The 19,918-nt window shown below is 44.5% G+C and overlaps 1 protein-coding gene across 1 annotated transcript in view; it reads left to right on the top strand.

Moving 5' to 3' along the window:
• Positions 1 to 19,918, top strand: part of PNPT1 (polyribonucleotide nucleotidyltransferase 1) — a 49,944-nt gene that overhangs the window by 15,246 nt on the left and 14,780 nt on the right. The window contains exons 8-17 of the mRNA XM_006122141.5: positions 451 to 564; positions 5,532 to 5,718; positions 9,619 to 9,670; positions 10,210 to 10,267; positions 11,360 to 11,456; positions 11,552 to 11,654; positions 13,440 to 13,510; positions 17,661 to 17,697; positions 19,510 to 19,576; positions 19,665 to 19,754. Of these exons, the coding sequence (XP_006122203.2) occupies positions 451 to 564; positions 5,532 to 5,718; positions 9,619 to 9,670; positions 10,210 to 10,267; positions 11,360 to 11,456; positions 11,552 to 11,654; positions 13,440 to 13,510; positions 17,661 to 17,697; positions 19,510 to 19,576; positions 19,665 to 19,754 (876 nt within the window). The remainder of the gene's footprint in view (positions 1 to 450; positions 565 to 5,531; positions 5,719 to 9,618; positions 9,671 to 10,209; positions 10,268 to 11,359; positions 11,457 to 11,551; positions 11,655 to 13,439; positions 13,511 to 17,660; positions 17,698 to 19,509; positions 19,577 to 19,664; positions 19,755 to 19,918) is intronic.

The raw sequence follows: 19,918 nt of genomic DNA, 5'->3' as shown, positions 1-19,918 counted from the left end.
TCCTGAATGTCTCATAGGAAGGTAACATAAATTGCTCAAATGGAGATATCACTTCATAATGTATTTTTCTTCAGCTGATTCATGTTTCAGGAAAATGGCTTATCCCGACTACCAACAAAAATAAGTTTATGTACTTTGGGGCATAACATTATTATTATTATTATTATTATTATTATTATTATTGGTGATACTGCAATAATGGCACTACCCAAATAAGCCAGAATTATCTAGTGTAAATAACTTGACTTGCAAATTGTCTGCATAGTTTGAATAAACTTTTAATTTTATAACAGTCAAAAGGTCATCTGGCACAAACACACACACACATCCCACTATTTAAATATATTAGTTATTTTAATAATTACCTCTGAAAGTAAACCAAATAAAAATGGTCCTTTTGAATGAACTCCTATATAGATGTAAAAATTAACTTCTGGAGTTTCTTCTTAGGTGCAGTAAGAGTAGGAATGGTTGATGGAGAAATTGTTGTTAATCCAACTCGAAAACAAATGTCTTCTAGTACCTTGAATTTACTGGTTACTGGAGCGCCTCATAGTAAAATTGGTAAGCTGTTAAAATTATTCATCTTTGATGTTTAGATAAAAATTGAGCACTTTCCAAGAGGAGCCACCCTTGAAATACTACCTTTATAATCAAGATGTGATTGGAACAGAAATTGTGAGGAAATTTTTTTCTAGTTTGATTTGGAAGGAAGTCATATGTTGGAATTTCTTTACTGTATTAAAGAGATCTTTAATATCAATTAGATAATACATGCCCCCTGCTTATTCAATTGAACTGCAACATTGATAGATTTTTCTTTGTGCTTTGGAATATGTTTTCAAGAAAAGGGGTTTTTTTTTTATTGTAATACAGTGAAATTTGAGTTAATTGTCATGTATCCTAGCAGCCAGTAAAATTTTAGTCCCCTCAGGATCCAGATTTTGTGATGCAGTGGTGTTCTTAGAGAATTTAACTCTTATTTAAAAGCACTGGAAATCTTGGATTATAAATCTGTTTAAGATATATTTTTTCTTAAATTTGTTAAATTAATATTCCTTTCAAAAACTTGGAAATTTTCTCACTTATAATGCTGTGACGGCGCGTTGGGGGTTCCCCGTCTCCTGCACCCCGAAATGGCACAAACAGACTGCACCAGCCAGTGGAATTGAGGGTGGTTTATTGCTCCTCCAGCACAGCGCAGCACAGATGTAATCTGGTTCCAGGAACTGGGCTAGGATGCCTCAGGCCCCCTTGAGATGGGGGAGACTGGCCCCTAAACTCCAGCCCCTTCTCCTAGGCTCTTCTCCATGCCCTCCGACAGCCAGCAACCAACTCACTCACTTCCAGCCCTGCCCCCAGCCAAGGCAGCATCCACCTTCCTTTGTTCCTCTCCATGGGGGGTGTCTGGCCACTGGTTTGCATAGTGACTCATCCTGTTTTGCTGGGTCGTGGTACCCACGGCAGCCAGTGGGGGTTCCCCCAGAGCCAGCAGCATAGAAACCAGCCAGGTACCCCCACTACGTCACAGTTCTCCCCCCTCCGAGAGCGAACTGAGCAGGGTCACTCCGCTCGTGACCTAGGGAAGTTCGGGTCCTCTGCGTGGGAACCCGCCCTGGGGACATGGGTGCTCCCCTTGACTCGGGCCGGCCGTGGCGAGGCCCCACATGAATTGGCTTCCCTCTGTCCACTCGCCGCCCCGCTCCAGGGTGACTGGCCCAGGCCTGTCCTCGGGGGTCACACCCACCCTTCCGCTGGCCTTGATCTCTGGCCGGGGTCTCTCGGGCCGGGGCCATGAGCCCAGCGAGCCTTCTCTGGACAGCCAGGGCGGCTCCCACCCCCGATGCTCCATCCAGGGAGGACTTCCCCTCCCATAACTCTCTCAGCCAGCCCAGAGGGTCTATCTGGGGTAGAGACCCCCAAGCCGCTTTCCTCCTGTCTTGGGCCTTCCCGCCCCTCTGGCAGGAGTCACAGGACCGGCAGTACCGCTGCACGGCTGTAAAGATTCCCGGCCAATAGAAGTGCTGGAGCAGCTTCAGCCGGGTGCTCCGGATCCCCCGGTGGCCCCCAACGGGGACATCGTGGGCCAAATACAGCAGCTTGAGGCGATACTTTCGGGGGACGACCAGCTGCCGCTGGACCCCCCATGCCCTCACCTTCCTGGGGGGGAGCCACTCACGAAACAGGAGCCCATGCTCCCGCAGGAATCTCTCCTGGCCACCTCTCCCCCGGGACTGAGCTGCATGGAGGCCAGCCTGGTCCCTCAGCCTCTGCAAGGAGGGGTCTGCCTGCACCTCAGCCTGGAATTCAGCTGCTGAGGCAGGGATCGGGACCTGTCCCCCACCTCTGCCTAGGTCCAGAGTCCCAGCCTGGCTGGACCCCGTGTCCACTGGGATGGGACCCTGAGGACGCTGCCAGGAGTCCTTCCCTGGACCCACGTTGTCAGCCCCCCGCTGGCTCTGGCTCCGGGTAGTGACTAGAGCCCGCTGGGATTCATGGGGCCACTCCTCTAGGTCGTTCCCCATCAGCACCTCGGTGGGCAAGTGCGGGTGCACCCCCACTTCCTTGAGGCCTTCCTTCGCCCCCCATTTCAGATGCACCCTGGCTACAGGCACCTTAAACGGGGACCCGTCTATGCCCTTCAGGGTCAGCTGCGCGTGGGGTAGTATCCGCTCCTGGGCCACTATGTCAGATCGGGCCAGAGTCACCTCCGCCCCCGTGTCCCAGAAGCCCGTCACCTTCCTACCATCCACCTCCAGGGGTATGAGGCACTCGCTCCGCAGGGGCCGTCCTGCCCCCACCCGGTACACGGAGAAATCCGCCTCCTGAGAATCCGACCTCCCAGGGGAGGTGCACTGAGCATCCTTCCCCTCTCTCTGAGCTGAGGTTTGCCTGCCAGCCCCTGCCTCTGGGGCAGCCTGCCCTTCCTCCCGCCCCAGCCAGTTAACCCTGGAAAGTCCCCGGTCCTGGGACCTGGTGCACTGAGCCCTCTTGTGGCCTTTTTGCCCACAGCGCTGGCAAGTTAGGCTTTGGGCTGTCTCTGTCCAGGCCCTGGCTGGTTCTCTGGGGCGCAGACGACCTGTTCCTTGGTCTCGCCCCGTAGTTGACTCCCTCCGTCGCTCAGCCGAGATCCGGTCTCTGCGCGGTTCCCTTTCTCTCCGGGACTCCCGTTCACACCCGGACCGGCTCTCCGTGAACTCATCCGCCAGTCTCCCGGCCTCCTGGGGATTCTCTGGTCTCCGGTCCTTGAGCCACAGCCTCAGTTTGGGTGGGCACACTTCATAGAACTGCTCCATCATGACCAGCTTGAGCAGCTCCTCTGCGGTCTGGGCTCCGACTCCAGACACCCACTTGCGGCAGTATTGCGCCAGGCGGGAGGCCAGGTCCACATAGGTCTCCCGTGGCCCTTTCTGTACCCCCCGGAACTTCTTCCTGTACATCTCGGGGGTCAGCCCGAACTTGTGCAGCAGGGCCTCCTTGACTCGGTTGTAATCCCCTGGCTGTAGGTCCTCCAGCTGACTGAGCACTCCGGCCGCCTCCTGGTTCAGTGCGGGGACGAGCTCCTGCAGCCAGTCAGCCGGGGGAACCCGTTGCAGTCCACAGGCCCTCTCAAAGGAGCTGAGGAACCCGTCTATGTCACCCACGTCCTTCAGTTGGGCCACCGTGAGCCTCTCCAAGCGTCTGGCAGTCCTGGGACCCTGGGGCCCATCCGCACTTGGCGCAGCCGGTGCCCCGCCGGTTCTCCACTCTGCCATGGCCAGCTCATGCTGCCGCTGCCTCTCTCGATCCTGGCGGTCCCTCTCTCGGTCCTGGCGCTCCCTCTCTCGGTCCTGGCGGTCCTTCTCTCGGTCCTCTACTTCCAATTCCCTGATCCGCAGCTGGATCTCCAGCCGCCGCAGCTCCGCTGGGCTGGCCCCTGCCCTAGATGGGCTATGGCTTGCAGGCCTCCCGGGAGACGCTGTCTCATCTCTCCGGTGGGTTCCAGCGCTCCTCCCCCTCTCTGAGCCTGACACACTCTCAGGGGGGGTCTGGCTGCTTCCCCTGGGGACAAGATCCTGGCCCTGTGGCTGGTCATTCTCTTCCAGCTGGGTAATCAGCTGGGCCTTGGTTGCTTTCCGCACAGGCAAGCCCCTCTCTCTGCACAGCCCCACCAGCTCTGCCTTCCAGAGTCGGGCGTAGGCCATCTGCCCGCTGGGCCCCTCGGTGCAGACTCACCAGTCTAGTGCTGCAGCGCCCCACGATTCCCAGGAACCGCTTCGCTCTGTCTCCAGCACGCCTGGCTCCAGGGCTCTTGCTTCTACTGCGCCTTGTCGCTTGCCGCTGGGAGCTCCATCCACGGGGTGCAGTGCATCCCACTCCTGACACCAGTGTGACGGCGCGTTGGGGGTTCCCCGTCTCCTGCACCCCGAAATGGCACAAACAGACTGCACCAGCCAGTGGAATTGAGGGTGGTTTATTGCTCCTCCAGCACAGCGCAGCACAGATGTAATCTGGTTCCAGGAACTGGGCTAGGATGCCTCAGGCCCCCTTGAGATGGGGGAGACTGGGCCCCTAAACTCCAGCCCCTTCTCCTAGGCTCTTCTCCATGCCCTCCGACAGCCAGCAACCAACTCACTCACTTCCAGCCCTGCCCCCAGCCAAGGCAGCATTCCACCTTCCTTTGTTCCTCTCCATGGGGGGTGTCTGGCCACTGGTTTGCATAGTGACTCATCCTGTTTTGCTGGGTCGTGGTACCCACGGCAGCCAGTGGGGGTTCCCCCAGAGCCAGCAGCATAGAAACCAGCCAGGTACCCCCACTACGTCACAAATGCCCACTATATACATCATCAAACTGGCAATATGGCAATTTCCGTTTTATCATGTTTAATTCACTAATATTTGTTAGTGACTTATCTATTTTATAAGTAGAGCAAGAGTTTTCATTTGTTATGGAGTGTAGGGCCTTACCATATTTACAGTCCATTTCGGTCTATTTCATGGCCAGAGTTGGACAGTTTCATATGTTTATATCTAAAATTTCACGGTGTTGTATGCTACGAATCATGTGGCAGTTATTTGTTTAGAAGTTGAATGTCCTATTCCATTATAACTTAAGATAATCTTACTGGTTGTGGTAGTGTATAACATATTTTATTAAGTCTGTGGCACATCTATATCTAACATTTTTCTAAATGAAGATTCTAACCATTAACCTATTTTGAAGGCAGTAGTCTGACTTCTGTTCAGTTGCATCTTGTGGAATTTCTCCTTACCAACTTACAATTGCAAAGTTATTCTGAAATACTGCCAATTAATTTTTCTTCCATAAGTCCCTCTCTTCAGTTTTCATTTTAAAGCTGTTTCCTTGATGCTATGACCTTGGAAATAATAAAAAAGCCTGATATGAAACAGATTGACTAAGTCACTGTCTTTAATTTTTCCAAAAATACATGGGTTTTGTGTGTCCTTTGTGATAAGATATATTTTAATAACTTGTTCTACATTAGTTGAAAAACATGATGGTAACTTACTGTTTGACTTTTAATTAATAGTCATGTTGGAAGCCTCAGCTGAGAACATATTGCAGCAGGACTTCTGCCATGCCATCAAAGTGGGGGTGAAGCATACCCAGCAAATAATTCAGAGTATACAGCAACTGGTAAAAGAACATGGTGCTGCCAAGAGAACTGTTCAGAAATTATTTAGTGCTCCAGCAGATATGGTTGAATGTGCAAAGCAGTAAGTACAAAAGCAAATGGTTCTAATTTGAAAGAGCATTAGTGTGACCAACTTCGTTGCTTACTGATCCTCATATCTATGATATTTTCATACCAAATATTGGTTAAAACAAACATTTCAGACTCCCTGACTTATCCTCTATTTTTTCTTCCTTTTGATATTCTAAGCCCTGGCCCTTTTCCCCTTCTTTACTTAGTCAGAAGGGCTACAGTAGCTGCCTGAGGACATGCGGATGGGAAAGAAGTCAGAGAAGCCGTACCACACCATCCTCCCCTCCCCCGCCCCCCAAACAATAAGAATGGAGAAAGGTTCTCATCTTCCCGGACAGAGACATCTTGAGGGAGAAGCACCTGTGGTTCCTCCCTCCCCCCCCCCCCCCACTCTTTTTAGGAAAGAGGATGGGGGTGGGAAATCGAGCAGTCTTGAATGAGGGAAAGGATACAGGAAGCAGAGAGGATTCTAAGTGAAGATGAGACAGATCAGTATTGGGGTAGTGCTGCGGGGAAGCTCATTCTCTCCCTCTGGTGTTTAGAGAGCTTCTACCCTACACATCAATAGAACCCTCCTAGCAGTTCTTTTATTTGTCCCTGCTGGGAGGGAAAGTCTGAGAACCACTGAGGAGGGAAAATACCAGTGGGTGCTCTGGCTGCTTCGTAAGCATAAGCAGAAGGAACTGGGATCTTGGTGCTCAAGACCAGCTTAAATGTAAGTGATTCACTGAGCTTTCTTGTATGCTGTCCCGGCATGCATTTTTTTCTTCCTCTCCTCAATTTAGAACGTTATTTTCCCTCAGTTCTCTCTGCCATCTGAGTGAGGGTTCACCATTTATTGATCCATATGTGTCTAGTGGAAGACATACGTTTCCCTCCCTTCAGCACTCTTGAATATTTTTGGTGGGAGGAAAAGGAGTCTTCTTATGCCCTAACTACTGTGTATTCAGAGCGGAGGGCACAAGAGTTCTTTTTTCTAACCCCATCTCCGAGGACCTTTTGAGATTGCTGCCCTTCTGAAGAAGTAGTTGTAAATTTTCATGTATATACTGTTCTATCTCATGGTGATATAGAAGCTTCCCCAAGTTACAGGCGGGGGGACTGGACTTCCATCTGTAAAAGAGGAAAATGAAGGAGGGCATCTGTCTAGAGCTCCTAAACATCAAAACTCATAGACAAATATATGTCTTTATAAAGATCCAAATTGACCAGTTGCCGGCATCCTATTATTTTTTATAAAGGTAACATCTCTGTAGAATTTCATTGTAAGTTATAAGAAGATGGGCTTATGGATTTGTCAAGTAGGCACAACTTCCAATAATATTAATGGGTGCTCTGTGTGTTCTGGCAGAGATTAATTATTTAGGCACTAATTTAATATCTAGATAATCTGTTGCAGCAAACAGACTACATATTAACAATGGTGTACTTAAGACTAATTAACTGAAACATCCACCCTCTCTGTGCATGCTTTGAAGAGAACTTTAAGTAGTATATTGTGAACTAATGGAACGCAACCGACAAACTCTGAATGTTTTAACAATTAAGAGTGAGAAAAATCAGAAAATGATTGTATACGTAAGAGAACAGAATTTAAAAAAACTACATGGATAGTGATAGCACAACTATAGGAAATAAAATGAGTAAATTGGCCAATCGTGGATGAAAGATAATTTAATAATTCTTTTTAGTATATCCCAATGTGTAATATTTTCTAGCTGAGCTGTAGACTGCTTAAATGTCTAAATGTCTTGGTTCTTGTTGCCTTTCAGTTAGGTGTTTATTAATTTTTTGTGCATTTCCTTTATAGCAGACAATTCTAAATCTCTTTTAAAAATGTCAGTAGCAAGCCTTCCCCATTTTATGCTTGCAGCGTCTATGGCTCACTATACATTGCGCCATGAAAGTTCCTTTATAGTAAGAATGTTAAGGACTAGTCGACTATCCAATAAGCATTTGCCCCCTCCCCCCTTGCTGCCTCTATGGGAGGAGGGGAACGACTCTGTGGTGAGCCAGGGATCAGCTGTGCGGCGCTGCCCCTTCGAAACCCAAAGGCGGCATTTTAAAGGGGCAGCGCCGTGGAGCCTGGCATTTCCCCAGAACCAGGGGTCTGCTGGGGAGTTCCCATTTGACCCTGGGCTTCATGGCTCTGCCCCTTTGAAATACCGAGGCCCCTGCTAGGGACTCTTGTACATTTCAAAGCAGGCACCCGCGTGCAGCCCGGAGTCAGCAGGACTTCCCGCTGGCCCCGGGCTGTATGCGGAGTTCCTCATTTCTCCTTTGAAATGTACAACAGCCCCACTAGGGCCTACATTTCAAAGGAAGAATGCAGAAGTGCCTATCAACTAGTTGAGTAGTCGATGGAAATTCCGTCGACTACTCGACTAATCAATTAACCGCAATTTAACATCTTTACTTTATAATAATACTGTGTTAAGGTTCCTTAATTTTGTAGTCTATGTGGTTTTTGTGGATTGATGATAATATACTATACCTGACATGTCAAATAAATGATAGATATTAAGTTTCACTGTTAGTCAAAAAATGTGCTGTTCCTGGTTAAATAAGAACTCTTCCAGTTCAGTGTTTGTGCCAACCTTTATAGATGAATATGCTTGAAAATGTGTCATTAAAGGCCATTAAATGAAATACAAGTGGACATGAACATATGAACTGCTTTAATATTTTATTTCAAAAAGATGTCAAATCAAGTTTCAACATGGAACAGTATTCTCTGGCCATATGAAACTTAAATAATAGGGCTTTGTATCAGAAATGGTTATACTTTTTATTCTAAATAATGCTGCTTATGAGTATTGCTATAATACAGGCAGTCCCCGGGTTACGTACAAGATAGGGACTGTAGGTTTGTTCTTAAGTTGAATCTGTATGGAAGTCGGAACTGGCGTCCAGATTCAGCCGCTGCTGAAACTGACCGCCAGTTCTGACTTACATACAGATTCAACTTAAGAACCCCAAGTCAGCTGCTGCTGAAACTGAACAGCTGCTGATTCCAGGAAGCCTGGGGCAGAGCAACTCTGCCTCGGGCTTCCTGTAGTCAGCGCTGGTCAGTTTCAGCAGCGGCTGATTTGGGGACGCCTGGGGCAGAGCAGCTGGGGTGCTGCTGGGTTGCTCCAGTAGCACCGCTCTTCGGCGCTACTGGACCAACCCAGCAGCACCCCAGCTGCTCTGCCCCAGGCGTCCTGATTCAGCCACTGCTGAAACTGACCAGCAGCGGCTGAATCAGGACCTGGGGCAGAGCAGCTGGGGTGCTGCCGGGTTGGTCCAGTAGTGCCCAGAGCGGCGCTGCAGGACCAATCGGCAGCGCCCCAGCTGCTCTGCCTCAGGGTCCAAAACAAAAGCCTGGTCTGCTGGGGGGGGGGGGCACACTAGCTGCGCCCTCCCCCAGCAGACCAGGGACATGGGGAGCAAAGCCGCAGCGGCGAGGTGCCTCGCCTCTGAGGCTTTGCTCTGGCGCGGGACCCGCTTTGCTCCCGGTGCCCCTGGTCTGCTGGAGACGGTCCCCAGCAGACCAGGGGCACCGCGAGCAAACCCGCCGGGGCTGCTGCTTTGCTCCCGATGCCTCTGGTCTGCTGGAGACGGTCCCCAGCACACCAGGGGCACCGGGAGCAGCTTTTCTCGCCCCGGAGGTCAAAGTGGCTGACCGCTGCCTGTGAGCTCCGGGGCGAGAGAGCCCCGTTCGTAAGTGCAGATCCGACATAAGTCGGATCCGCCTAAGTCGGGGACTGCCTGTACTAATATAAAATAGAGATGTATTTAAAACTTAGATAAGCTAGTAGCCTTTTGTAACCTTTTTTTACTAAATGCATTTATATTGGAGACTTGTTCAAACTGTGTACAGGTAAACAAATACTTTCAGGTTATTCATTACTTTTTTCTCTTCCAAAAGATTTGCCTCTGACAAGGTCTGTGCAGTGTTTGCAGATTTTACCCATGACAAAGTAAGTGTGGCCATCATAATTTGTGTTTTAATGTCATAATTTAATCAGTTCTCTGAATTAGTCCATGTTTAGATTTAGTTGTACTACTATCTCCATGATCTTTCTTTCAGGAGCCACTAACATTAGACTATATTTCCTGCTACTCTGAAAGATGTATGCAATACTATAAGAGGGACAAGATGGATGATATTTAATATATTTTATTTGACCACCTACTGGTGAAAGACAGGCTTTCCAGCCAAACAGCTCTTTTTCAGGCTTTAAAGCTTGTCTCTCTCAACAACAGAAGTTGGTCCAATAACATATTATGTCACCAACCTTTGTAGTATTTTGGGACCAATGTGGATACAATTATAGTGCAATAGTATAAATAAGCTATTAGAAGCTATTCTCTTGGAGATTGTTTTCAGTATGTAATGATTCTTATGCTTAGAGTTCCATGATTATCTCTTTGTTAAACAGCTGGGCAGAATCTTAAAAAAAAGTTGCTTTATTGTTAGTCTGCACAAGTAGTGGTAACGGATGTAAATCTTATTCAGATTTCTAGAGATGAAGCAGTGAACAAAATAAGGCTTGAAACGGAAGAACTGTTGAAAGGTATTGTACTAATTTGTGTAATATTTATACAATTTTAATAAAATTGGGCACTGATCCTGGGGCCAGAATTCACTACCATAATATAGTACTTTAACATTTTTCAAAAGAAAGGTTGCTGTTTATAGTGGCTTGCAAAGGATGTGATTTTTTTTTTTTAAGATTGGTGTTATACCCTTTTTTATGTTGCATAAAGTGGGCCTGGACATGTTTTCCTTTTATATATAGATACAGATTTTTTTTTTTCTGCTTGTAACTTAGAAATAATATATTTCTATTCTGGCATTCTTTGGTTTTGCCGGAATGCCTGTTTGAGGTCTTGGATGTTTATTGTTAGCCCTTGGTACTACTAGTTAAGAGTATGTCTATACCATGGTTTCCCAACGTATGAGTCTGGGCCCAAATATGGGTCACCATTACATTTTAAACGGGTCGCCAAGTGTCTCCCCAGGTGGCTCTGCCCTCCCTCCTTCCCCCATTTTTGAATTGCCTTAAGTCACCAAGTCTTACTGAATTGTCAAAATGGGTCCCAACCTGAAAAAGGTTGCGAACCGCTGGTCTATACAATGCAGCTTATAGCAACAAGACTATGCTGCTAAAAGCCGGCATATGTGAAAGTTGTTTGTTGGCACTTTTGCAACAAAATACTAATTGCCCCACAAACCGTTTTCACTTTGTCATGGTCTAGAAGTACTAGATAGCGGTCCTGCCAACAAAGTAGAGTTCACACTTTCACTCTACTATGGCAAAATTTTTGTTGTTCTGGGTAGGGGAAGCACCCATAAACAACAAAGTTTTGTCAATCAATTGCAAGCATAGCCATAGAGTGAAAGTAGTGGAGCACCCACTTCTGTAGCTGAGAGTATTGCTGCTTTATGTGTTAAGATCTTCTAATACATCTGGAGTCACTTCTGTGAAATACACAATTTCTAACTGTTTGGAGAGTGCTCCCAATTGTGAATAACATTTATGGCAGCACAGTGGGGTTTTGTTGTACTTAATGCTGGCCACAATGTTTGTTAGTTAATAACTGTTCTGGAATTTGTTTTCCAACGTTGGAAGATTGGAATTCTAATTTGTGTTTGGTGTTTCTAGAGAAATTTCCAGAGGCTGAGTCTTACGAAATTATTGAATCCTTTAATGTTGTTTCAAAGGACATTTTTAGAAACTTTATTCTGAATGAATACAGAAGGTAAATGCACAAAATCTTTTTAAATAAGCTCTTTGCAAGTGTTTTTCCATAATTATGATTTTCGTGACTTTATAGTTCATATTTTATTGCTATAGGTGTGATGGTAGAGACTTAACTTCTCTCAGGAATATCAATTGTGAAGTGGATATGTTTAAAATGCTTCATGGATCAGCATTGTTTCAGAGAGGTCAAACACAGGTAATACTTTTCAAACATCAGATGTCAGAGTTGTAGCTGTCAAAGCTGAAAGTTTCTGTTAACCATGAAGTTTGTTATTTCTCAATCAAGTAATTATTGAAAACACCTTAAATACTTTTGAATGAAAGAATTATAAATACATTGTGTGCTATTCAGGTTCAGCTTAATATTGCCTGGCTCCCATGAGAAGCAACAGTGTACAAAACTAAACTCTGTTGTGTAGAAGTGGAAACTTCAAAATAACATTACAAAACATAATTGCCTAGAATTGTTCCATTAATCAGAATCGCATATCCACTTTCAGTACTTTTAAAATTCCTGAAGGGCCAGCAACCAAAAATTAGGCCTATAGATATATTTATCTATAATTCCATTTAATAGGTTTTACTTTCCTTTCTTTATGAAGTTACTTTTAATCAAGAGTGGTGCACAGTAAAACTGCTTATTACTTGCATAGAATCATAGAATCATAGGGCTGGAAGAGATCTCAGGAGGTTATTGAGTCTAGCCCCCTGCCCAAAGCAGGACCAATCCCAACTAGATCATCCCAGCTAGGGCTTTGTCAAGGCGAGACATAAAAACCTCTAGGGATGGAGATTCCACCACCTCCCTAGGTAACCCATTCCAGTGCTTCACCACCCTCCTAGTGAAATAGTTTTTCCTAATATCTAACCTAGACCTCCCCCGCTGTAACTTGAGACCATTGCTCCTTTTTCTGACATCCGTCATTAGTGAGAACAGCCTTTCTCCATCCTCTTTGGAACCTCCCTTCAGGAAGTTGAAGGCTGCTATCCAATCCCCCTCTTACATCTCTTCTGCAGACTAAATAAGCCCAGATCCTTCAGTGTCTCCTTGTAGGTCATGTGCTCCAGCCCCCTAATCATTTTAGTTGCCCTCCGCTGGACCCTCTCCAATGCGTCCACATCCTTTCTGTAGTGGGGGCCCAGAATTGTCCGCAGTACTCTAGATGTGACCTCACCAGTGCCAAATAAAGGGGAATAATCGCTCCTCCTAGTGCCCCCCAATATGCCATTAGCCTTCTTGGCTACAAGGCCACACTGTTGACTAATAAATACATAAGTACTTATTTGGAACTCTGCATTGCTTATAAAAAGAAACTGTGTGAGGTTTTTTACATTGAAACTATTGACATACAAAAAAAGAAAGCTCTCTCTGTTGGTTGTTTCATTCTATGATTAGGTTGACTTCAAGTAAATTGGAGAATTCTATTTTAACTACTATCATCTAGGAGATTGCCAAACAGTTTTCTGTAAATCTTTTAAAAATAAAATTATATATTCAGTTACTTTTTATATCAAAATTCAGGCAGGTAGGAGGGGAGAGAGAGAAAAGGATAGAGGATCTCCCTGTTGAGTTTTTGCTCCGAGACCTCTTATTAGACCTGTGTTTCACCACTATCTTTCTCCTGGGGAACAATTGAGTCTCATCGGTCTAGCTCTTTAACTGATTAATAGGGGAGTCATTAACGGAAATAATTCCCATCTCTGTAAGGTGACGAGGCTGCTTCTGTTGTAGTCCATGCTCCTTCCACACCAGAGGGAGGGAGCCAGGAATCAATCTGTTTCCTTACAGACCGGTGGACGTTGACAGGATTGAGTTCTGATTCTATTGACATTTGCATTGTAAAGAAGGATACTGAGAATTGATGTCTGACAATCAGGAAGTTTCTGAATCAACTCTCTGTAAATCTTTGTGCCCAATATAAATAGTCTTATATGATCATAAACTGTGTGAGGTTTTAATTTTCCCTTCTTTTTATTCTAGGTCCTCTGTACAGTAACATTTGATTCATTAGAATCAAGTGTAAAATCTGATCTTATTTCAACAGCTGTGAGGTATGTGCCCTCTTACCTTCTGTTGCTTTGTTGCATTTATAATAAAGGGGAATGAGCAATTTCAATAGCTGATAAACATTTCTGGAACTTAATATATATTCATCAAGATTTTTAAAAATGGATATCTAAAATAAGGTTTCTAAATAAATGGCTTGATTTTCAAAAGTGCCAAATGACCAGTAGCTCTTTGGAATTGCCTGAAATTTATAATTGTAGTTGCTAAGTAGTTACAAACAATACATCAAAAAATACAAGAAAATATTCACTGTTTGAAATAATGAGACTGATTAAAAGATTCCTAAATGTGTAAAAACTCTACATAAATTTGCCAAATTATGTCATTTTTAAAGTCAGTCTTATAATTTTTTCCAAGTATGTTTTCCAAGTATATTAAATAATATAACAATGAAAATAGTGTACAGGCAACCCCCAACTTGTGACGCGATTGGTCCCCAGGGAAGCGTCCCAAGTTGGGGGTATTGTAACTCAAACCCTTATTTACTATAGGCACCGTCGTAAATGCAGGCCAGGGTCATACGTCATGGGGTTTTGGCCCTTTCCACACTTTAAAAAATAATTGTAAGTGCAGGAGGTCACAACTTGGGGGTTTCTTGTACGCATTTTACTTTTTTAATGTATGTTCTTTATAGATTTGTGCTGTGGAGTCAGTACATGTAACACGTGGAGCATTCTATTTGTCCCATGTTGGCAATTACTTCTCCAGTAATTTTTAGATGACCCTACCAAGTCAGATGTAGTTTTGATTCACCCGGAATAAGTAAAATTGTCAGATAAGTGATATTATTTCTCACTTGAAGTAATCTATTCCAAAGACCCTCATTTGTCAGAAAAAAATTGTTTCTAGCTGGTTGAGAAGTTGGTCATACTTCACTTTTAATTATCTCACTGATAGCATTGCTAGTTTGGGTTGGAGGTTACATCAGATGACATCTTTGATTAAAGATTAATCTTTAATTTATGGAGATTCCAGGACAGTCCTTGTGGGTTGGGAACCCTATTCATTGAAATGAACTGAAAGCTAGTCTACACAGTCGGGTAATACACACTATTGACAGTGTTTCCTCTAAGATTTTCCATCCATGAAGTAGTGAATTTTGTTTGTGCTACCAAGATTGAGGTCATGTGAGCTTGTTCAGATGTGTGCCACCATGGCACCCAAGTTATTAATTTATATAATTAAAATGTTATGGAAAAAAGAATACTAAAACTAGGGATAACTAACAAGGTGCATGACTTTAAATGTTTATTTAATAAGAACATACTGCAAAGTTTTCAGTAAGTTAGATTAGCCTCAAGGCTGCTCTAAATCTGTACTGTCCACAGTTCCATAGGAGGCAAAGGTAAGCACACTGCAGCGGCCAGAGCCCCAGGCCCTTTAGAGTCATGAGGGTATGTTTACACTGTGGTGCTATTTCAGGATACTTCCAGTATCCAAAAGTAGCGTATTCCATGTCTTGACAGCATGCCCATTATTTTGCAGTATCTTTCAAAATAACGGGTGTGCTATTCTGACGTGCCCGTAAACCTCGTTCCACGAAGATTAAGGGACATTTTGGAGTAGTGCTCTATTTCGAAATCTAGCGCTGTGTAGATAGCATCAAATTTCAAAATAAGCTATTTGGAAATACGCTTGAAATAAGCTACACAAATTGCATAGCTCAAATTGCATAGCTTATTTCAGGTTACAGGTACAGTCTAGACACACCCAGTGTCCCAGGAAAATTGCCCTCTTTGCCCTCCCTCTCTCCTAGACAGGCCTGACAAAGCACTAGCTCCTGGGATCAGTGGCAATGCATGCATGCCACTAAAAGTCGGGCAGTGAAGCTGTTTTTCAGCTCCTTTGCTGATAAAATACTTCCACCCCCAACGAATGGCATTCACGTTGTCATCAGGAGAGTGCTCCTGTGCACCACATACTGCTCACACTGGTACTTGCCACCGCAAAACTTTTGTCTTGGGAGGCAAGGGGTAACACCTGTGAAGGACATGAGCTTTGTCATTCAGTTGTCAGTATAGACATAGCCAAGCAGCTGGCAGACCACTCAGCTGCAATAGCCTGAAAATTGCAGCTTTTCAGAACCCTGTGCGCATATGCTGACAATAACAGAATCACATGTACCTGAGCCATCATTGGGCCAATTCATGCTTGATATTTAGACAAGTGTCTTCAGTGTATAGTTAAAGTCAGTACTACAGTATCCTAGCCAGATAAATCACCTGGGGAGAACTATTTATTAGTGTGCATCTAAAGATTCTTTTATTTCAATACAACTATGGGACAATGAAGTCTAATATCAAGTACGTTAAGCGTACCACCAATAGCTGTAAAAACCCTACGTTTTAGTCTTCAAGGACAGTTCAAAACCGAGTGATTCCATTCTTAATATCCTGAAGTATAACAGCTCCCAAAATGCTGTTTTGTGTTCATCTGTTCTTCTTTTAAAAGAAGTGTAAACATTTATTCGCATACTTGTTTTATCACTATTGCTGATTTACAGCAATATGAGTGCAGAATCATTCCTACTCAAGACAAGAAATGCTGATTTTGCTCTCTTTTTACCTGATTCTGTCTTTTCTACCCCCACCTCCACCCCAGTGTTTGAGCCACAGAGCTGGCCCTGGAGCAGCTGCCTGCCCACTACGCAGCTGCTGCCTCAGCCCCCAGGCAGCACTCCACTCACCTGCGGCCACAAACCTTGGCGGCAGCAACCTGACCTTCTGCAGCTCCAAACCTCGGCAACAGCCTTCCACTCACCCACAGTCCCAAACCTCTGTGGCAACTACCTGCCCACCATGTGGCCCCAAACCCCGGCGGCAGCTAGAACAACTGTCCCCCAACACAGCCCCAGCCACCAGAATAGCAGCCACCCAGCTCTGCCTGCCATGCAGCCCGAGCTCTGGGAGTAGGCATGCCACCTCACCTTCCAGATCCAGCAGGAAGTTGAGCGCTACTGCGTGGCTCTGGGAAGAAGGTGGCTGGGCTTAGAATTTTTTGTGCACGGCTGCACAGGCACGCACCTTAGAGGGAACACTGACTATGGGGTAGGATTTCTGAAGTGTACTAATATGCTGTGCATTAATTGGGGAAGCTTTTTTGGTTGGGGGCCATTGACCCACAGAAGAATCAATTGGGGGCTACACAGAAGCGAGAAGCTGCCTTACATGCCCCTCCAAAACCACCATACATGTGGCCTGCAGTTGAGAAGCAGAAAAAGAGAAACACTCTTCTTGCACTTCAACCTCATGGAAGGGCACTCAAGCTTAGGGATCCCCTGATGGCTGGATTAACTCTTCTGGAGAGCTGGGGCTAGTAAATTTTGTGGTGTCTCATAGGCTCTGTAGTGGGACAAAAAAATGAGAGGTGCAGCGTGTGGAGATGGCAGTGCAGAATCTGGGTGGTTGGTAGGGTACAGACTTGGAGAGCAGGTTCGGGCTACAAGGTAGGGTGTAAGAGCAGGCTGGAGGGAGATTGCGGGAGGGGATTGGGCAATTTATCTAGCACAGCTTCAGGGGGAAGAGGGCACAGGTGTGTGTGTGCCACCCTGCGCTTGCAGTCACTGCCCCCACTACTCCCATTAGTTACAATTCCTAGTCATTGGGAGCAACAAAGATGGAGCCTGCAAGTGAGCGCTTCTCTCCCCACCCCCAAGCTGGGGGGAATAAGGAGGAACGGTTTAGTACAGAGCCCATTTCCCCTGTGGGTCCCCCTTCCTTGCTGCCGCTGCCAGGAAGAGCCTGCGGGCCGTGTGACAATGCTTTTTCACCCAACTGAAGAATTTGCTGCAGAATTCCGCCAGGAGTAAGCAGCTACACAAGAAAAGCATCTTGTAATATAATTGTGTTCAAATTAGAGGGGGCTTATATTGCTTTAACTATAAAATAATCATTTTAGTTAAAGTGCACAATTTTTGTGTGCCAACGCCTAAAATTCAGAAAAATAAATAAGTGCAAAAGCAATAGAAAATGGTCTTGCTGTTCAGTTGGTTCATTGAAACACTTCTCCTTTACCACCTTGTTTGTAGATATGTATATTAAGTGATAATGAGCTGTTTTCACTTTTTTAATCCTTTAAATGAAAGCTGACATTCAGTTGCTCCTGTATGATGGTGTCCTTATTTTTAATTTCTAGTGGAGTGAAAGATAAAAACTTTATGCTGCATTATGAGGTAAGATGGCTTTGTTGTCTTTAATATGTCTTGTTGCCTATTCCATAAATATGAGCATGCCTAAGAGTTTGTTAATAAAATCGTAAACAAGATCTTTTATATCATAACCATTTTTTTTCATTTTTGGGGATTTGCTCAAAATATTTCATAAAGCAGATATAATTTCCAAATCTCTTGTATTCCAAGTACTCTTGGTAATATTACGTTGTGAATAAGCTTGTGATTGTATGACAGAAAAGTAAAGATGTGACATGCAGTTCTTGACAAATTTACTTGTGGTTAGCTTGCCTCCGTAGGTCTTCAGTTATTGCAAATGCATTAACAGTAGAATCATAGAGTTACAAACACCATGGGAATCAAGGTTGTCTATAACTCTGAACAAAATTATTGTTCTTTAAAAAGTTTACAACTCTTTAATACAGCTTTGAAACTTTACTAGGCAGAAGAAAAATATTGCTTTTCTTATTTTTTTAAATAGTTTATGGTTAACACAGCATTGTACAGTATTTTTGAGGGGGCAGGGAGTGTCTGCTGCTGCTTGATTGTGTGCTTCTGTTGAAAATGAGGTGTATGGTTGACTTATCAGCTCATAACTCTGAGGTTCTGTATTTTTTTTTTTGAGCTGCGTTAATGGAATGAGAATCCAGGGTGCCTCTGGGGCGGTCAACTATCAAGAGTAATGGTGCTAGAGAGAAAATGCTTTGGCTGAATTCTCACTGCTCCACTGTAGCACCTATTATTAAAAGTAGAGAGTGTGTGCAGAAAAGGAAGAAATAAGGTGGTGGAAGGATTTTTTTTAATGTTTAGAGATGGAAAGAAATGAGGCATGTAGATAGGACAAGAAAAGGCAAACAAAGAATGGGGGAGATAATCATAAAGACATCAAACACTGGTAATCCACAGCTGTATTGCCAATTCACGCATAATAAATAAGTTTCTGTATTTCAGAAAATCAGTATCATTTGTTTGATGGCGTGAAATTGACAGCAAACTAGATCACTGTAAAGTTAATCAGATTACCCCTGCTAAGTAAAGCCCTGGAACATAAATTGGATTAGCGGTCCATCTAGTTCATTGTTGTGTTTCTGACAATGTCTAGTACCAGACACTTCAGAGGAAGGTGCAAAAATCCCCCAAATAGAAAATGTATAAAATGAAATCTCTTTAGTTGCCAAAGAATTTTACAGTTGATGATTCTGAAAGTTTATTCAAGTGACTGATAAATATTTTTCTTGGTACTAGGGATGTTAAATATCGGTTAATTGAATAGTCCAGTAACCTCATGAATTCTTATCAGTTAGTCGACTATTCTGTAGTCCCTGGGGTTGGGGCCAGCAGCCAGTGCGCTCTGCCCTCACTCACCTTGCTACTCAGTGCTGCTGCCACTGTATCAGAGATGGGTGCCAGGTGGAAGCCAGTTCAAACCCAGTTCCCCTCGTGGACATGTGCTGTCGCCCTGTGCTGCTGGCTCTGATAAAGAGGCAGTGGCGCAGGGTGGCAGCAGCCCCTATCTAAGAGATGGTCTGAGTTCTGGTTCACGCCGTATCTGGGAACTGAGCTGGGTTGCTGGCCAGCCTGCTAAAAAAAATAGACTGGCAAGTGGGGGAGGAGAAAATGCGTGTAGTCTATAACATTAACCGATAAGCTTTTGCTCATCAGTTAATCGACTACACTTTTACATCCTTACTTGATACACTTGTATTTTGGGGGGGGGGTGGCTGTTATTATTTGTTTTGAGGCAAATAAGCAGTCAAAGAAGGAAAGGGCACCACATGCTGTTTTACTTTCTATATAAAAATTACATTTTTCTAGTTTCCTCCTTATGCAACTAATGAGATTGGCAAAGTTACTGGTGTGAACAGAAGAGAACTTGGACATGGTGAGTGAGACTTAGAGTAGTTAAACAAAATTATTGTAGTTCTTCATTTAATAACTTTTTTAAATGTATTTTGTACCTTTAAATACAGGTGCACTTGCAGAGAAAGCTTTGAAGCCAGTTATTCCCCAAGATTTCCCTTTCACAATAAGGGTCACTTCAGAAGTCTTGGAGTCAAATGGTATTAAAATTTCATTTTCATTTTTTTACCTGTTGATGAAGAGCCAATGAGTTTCTTTAAGTGTCTTGATTTTGATCAACTGTACTAGCAATTGTTCTAGCTAATTAACTAGGTTTTCTATTTAACAATGCTAGTGAAATTCTGAAAATGACAAGTATGTGCAT

The sequence above is a fragment of the Pelodiscus sinensis genome, chromosome 3 (genome assembly GCF_052426305.1).
Source record: "Pelodiscus sinensis isolate ZL-2025 chromosome 3, ASM5242630v1, whole genome shotgun sequence".
NCBI classification, from domain to species: Eukaryota; Metazoa; Chordata; order Testudines; family Trionychidae; genus Pelodiscus; species Pelodiscus sinensis.
Note: the sequence above shows the minus strand (reverse complement) of the source record. Positions and strands in the feature narration are given on the sequence as shown.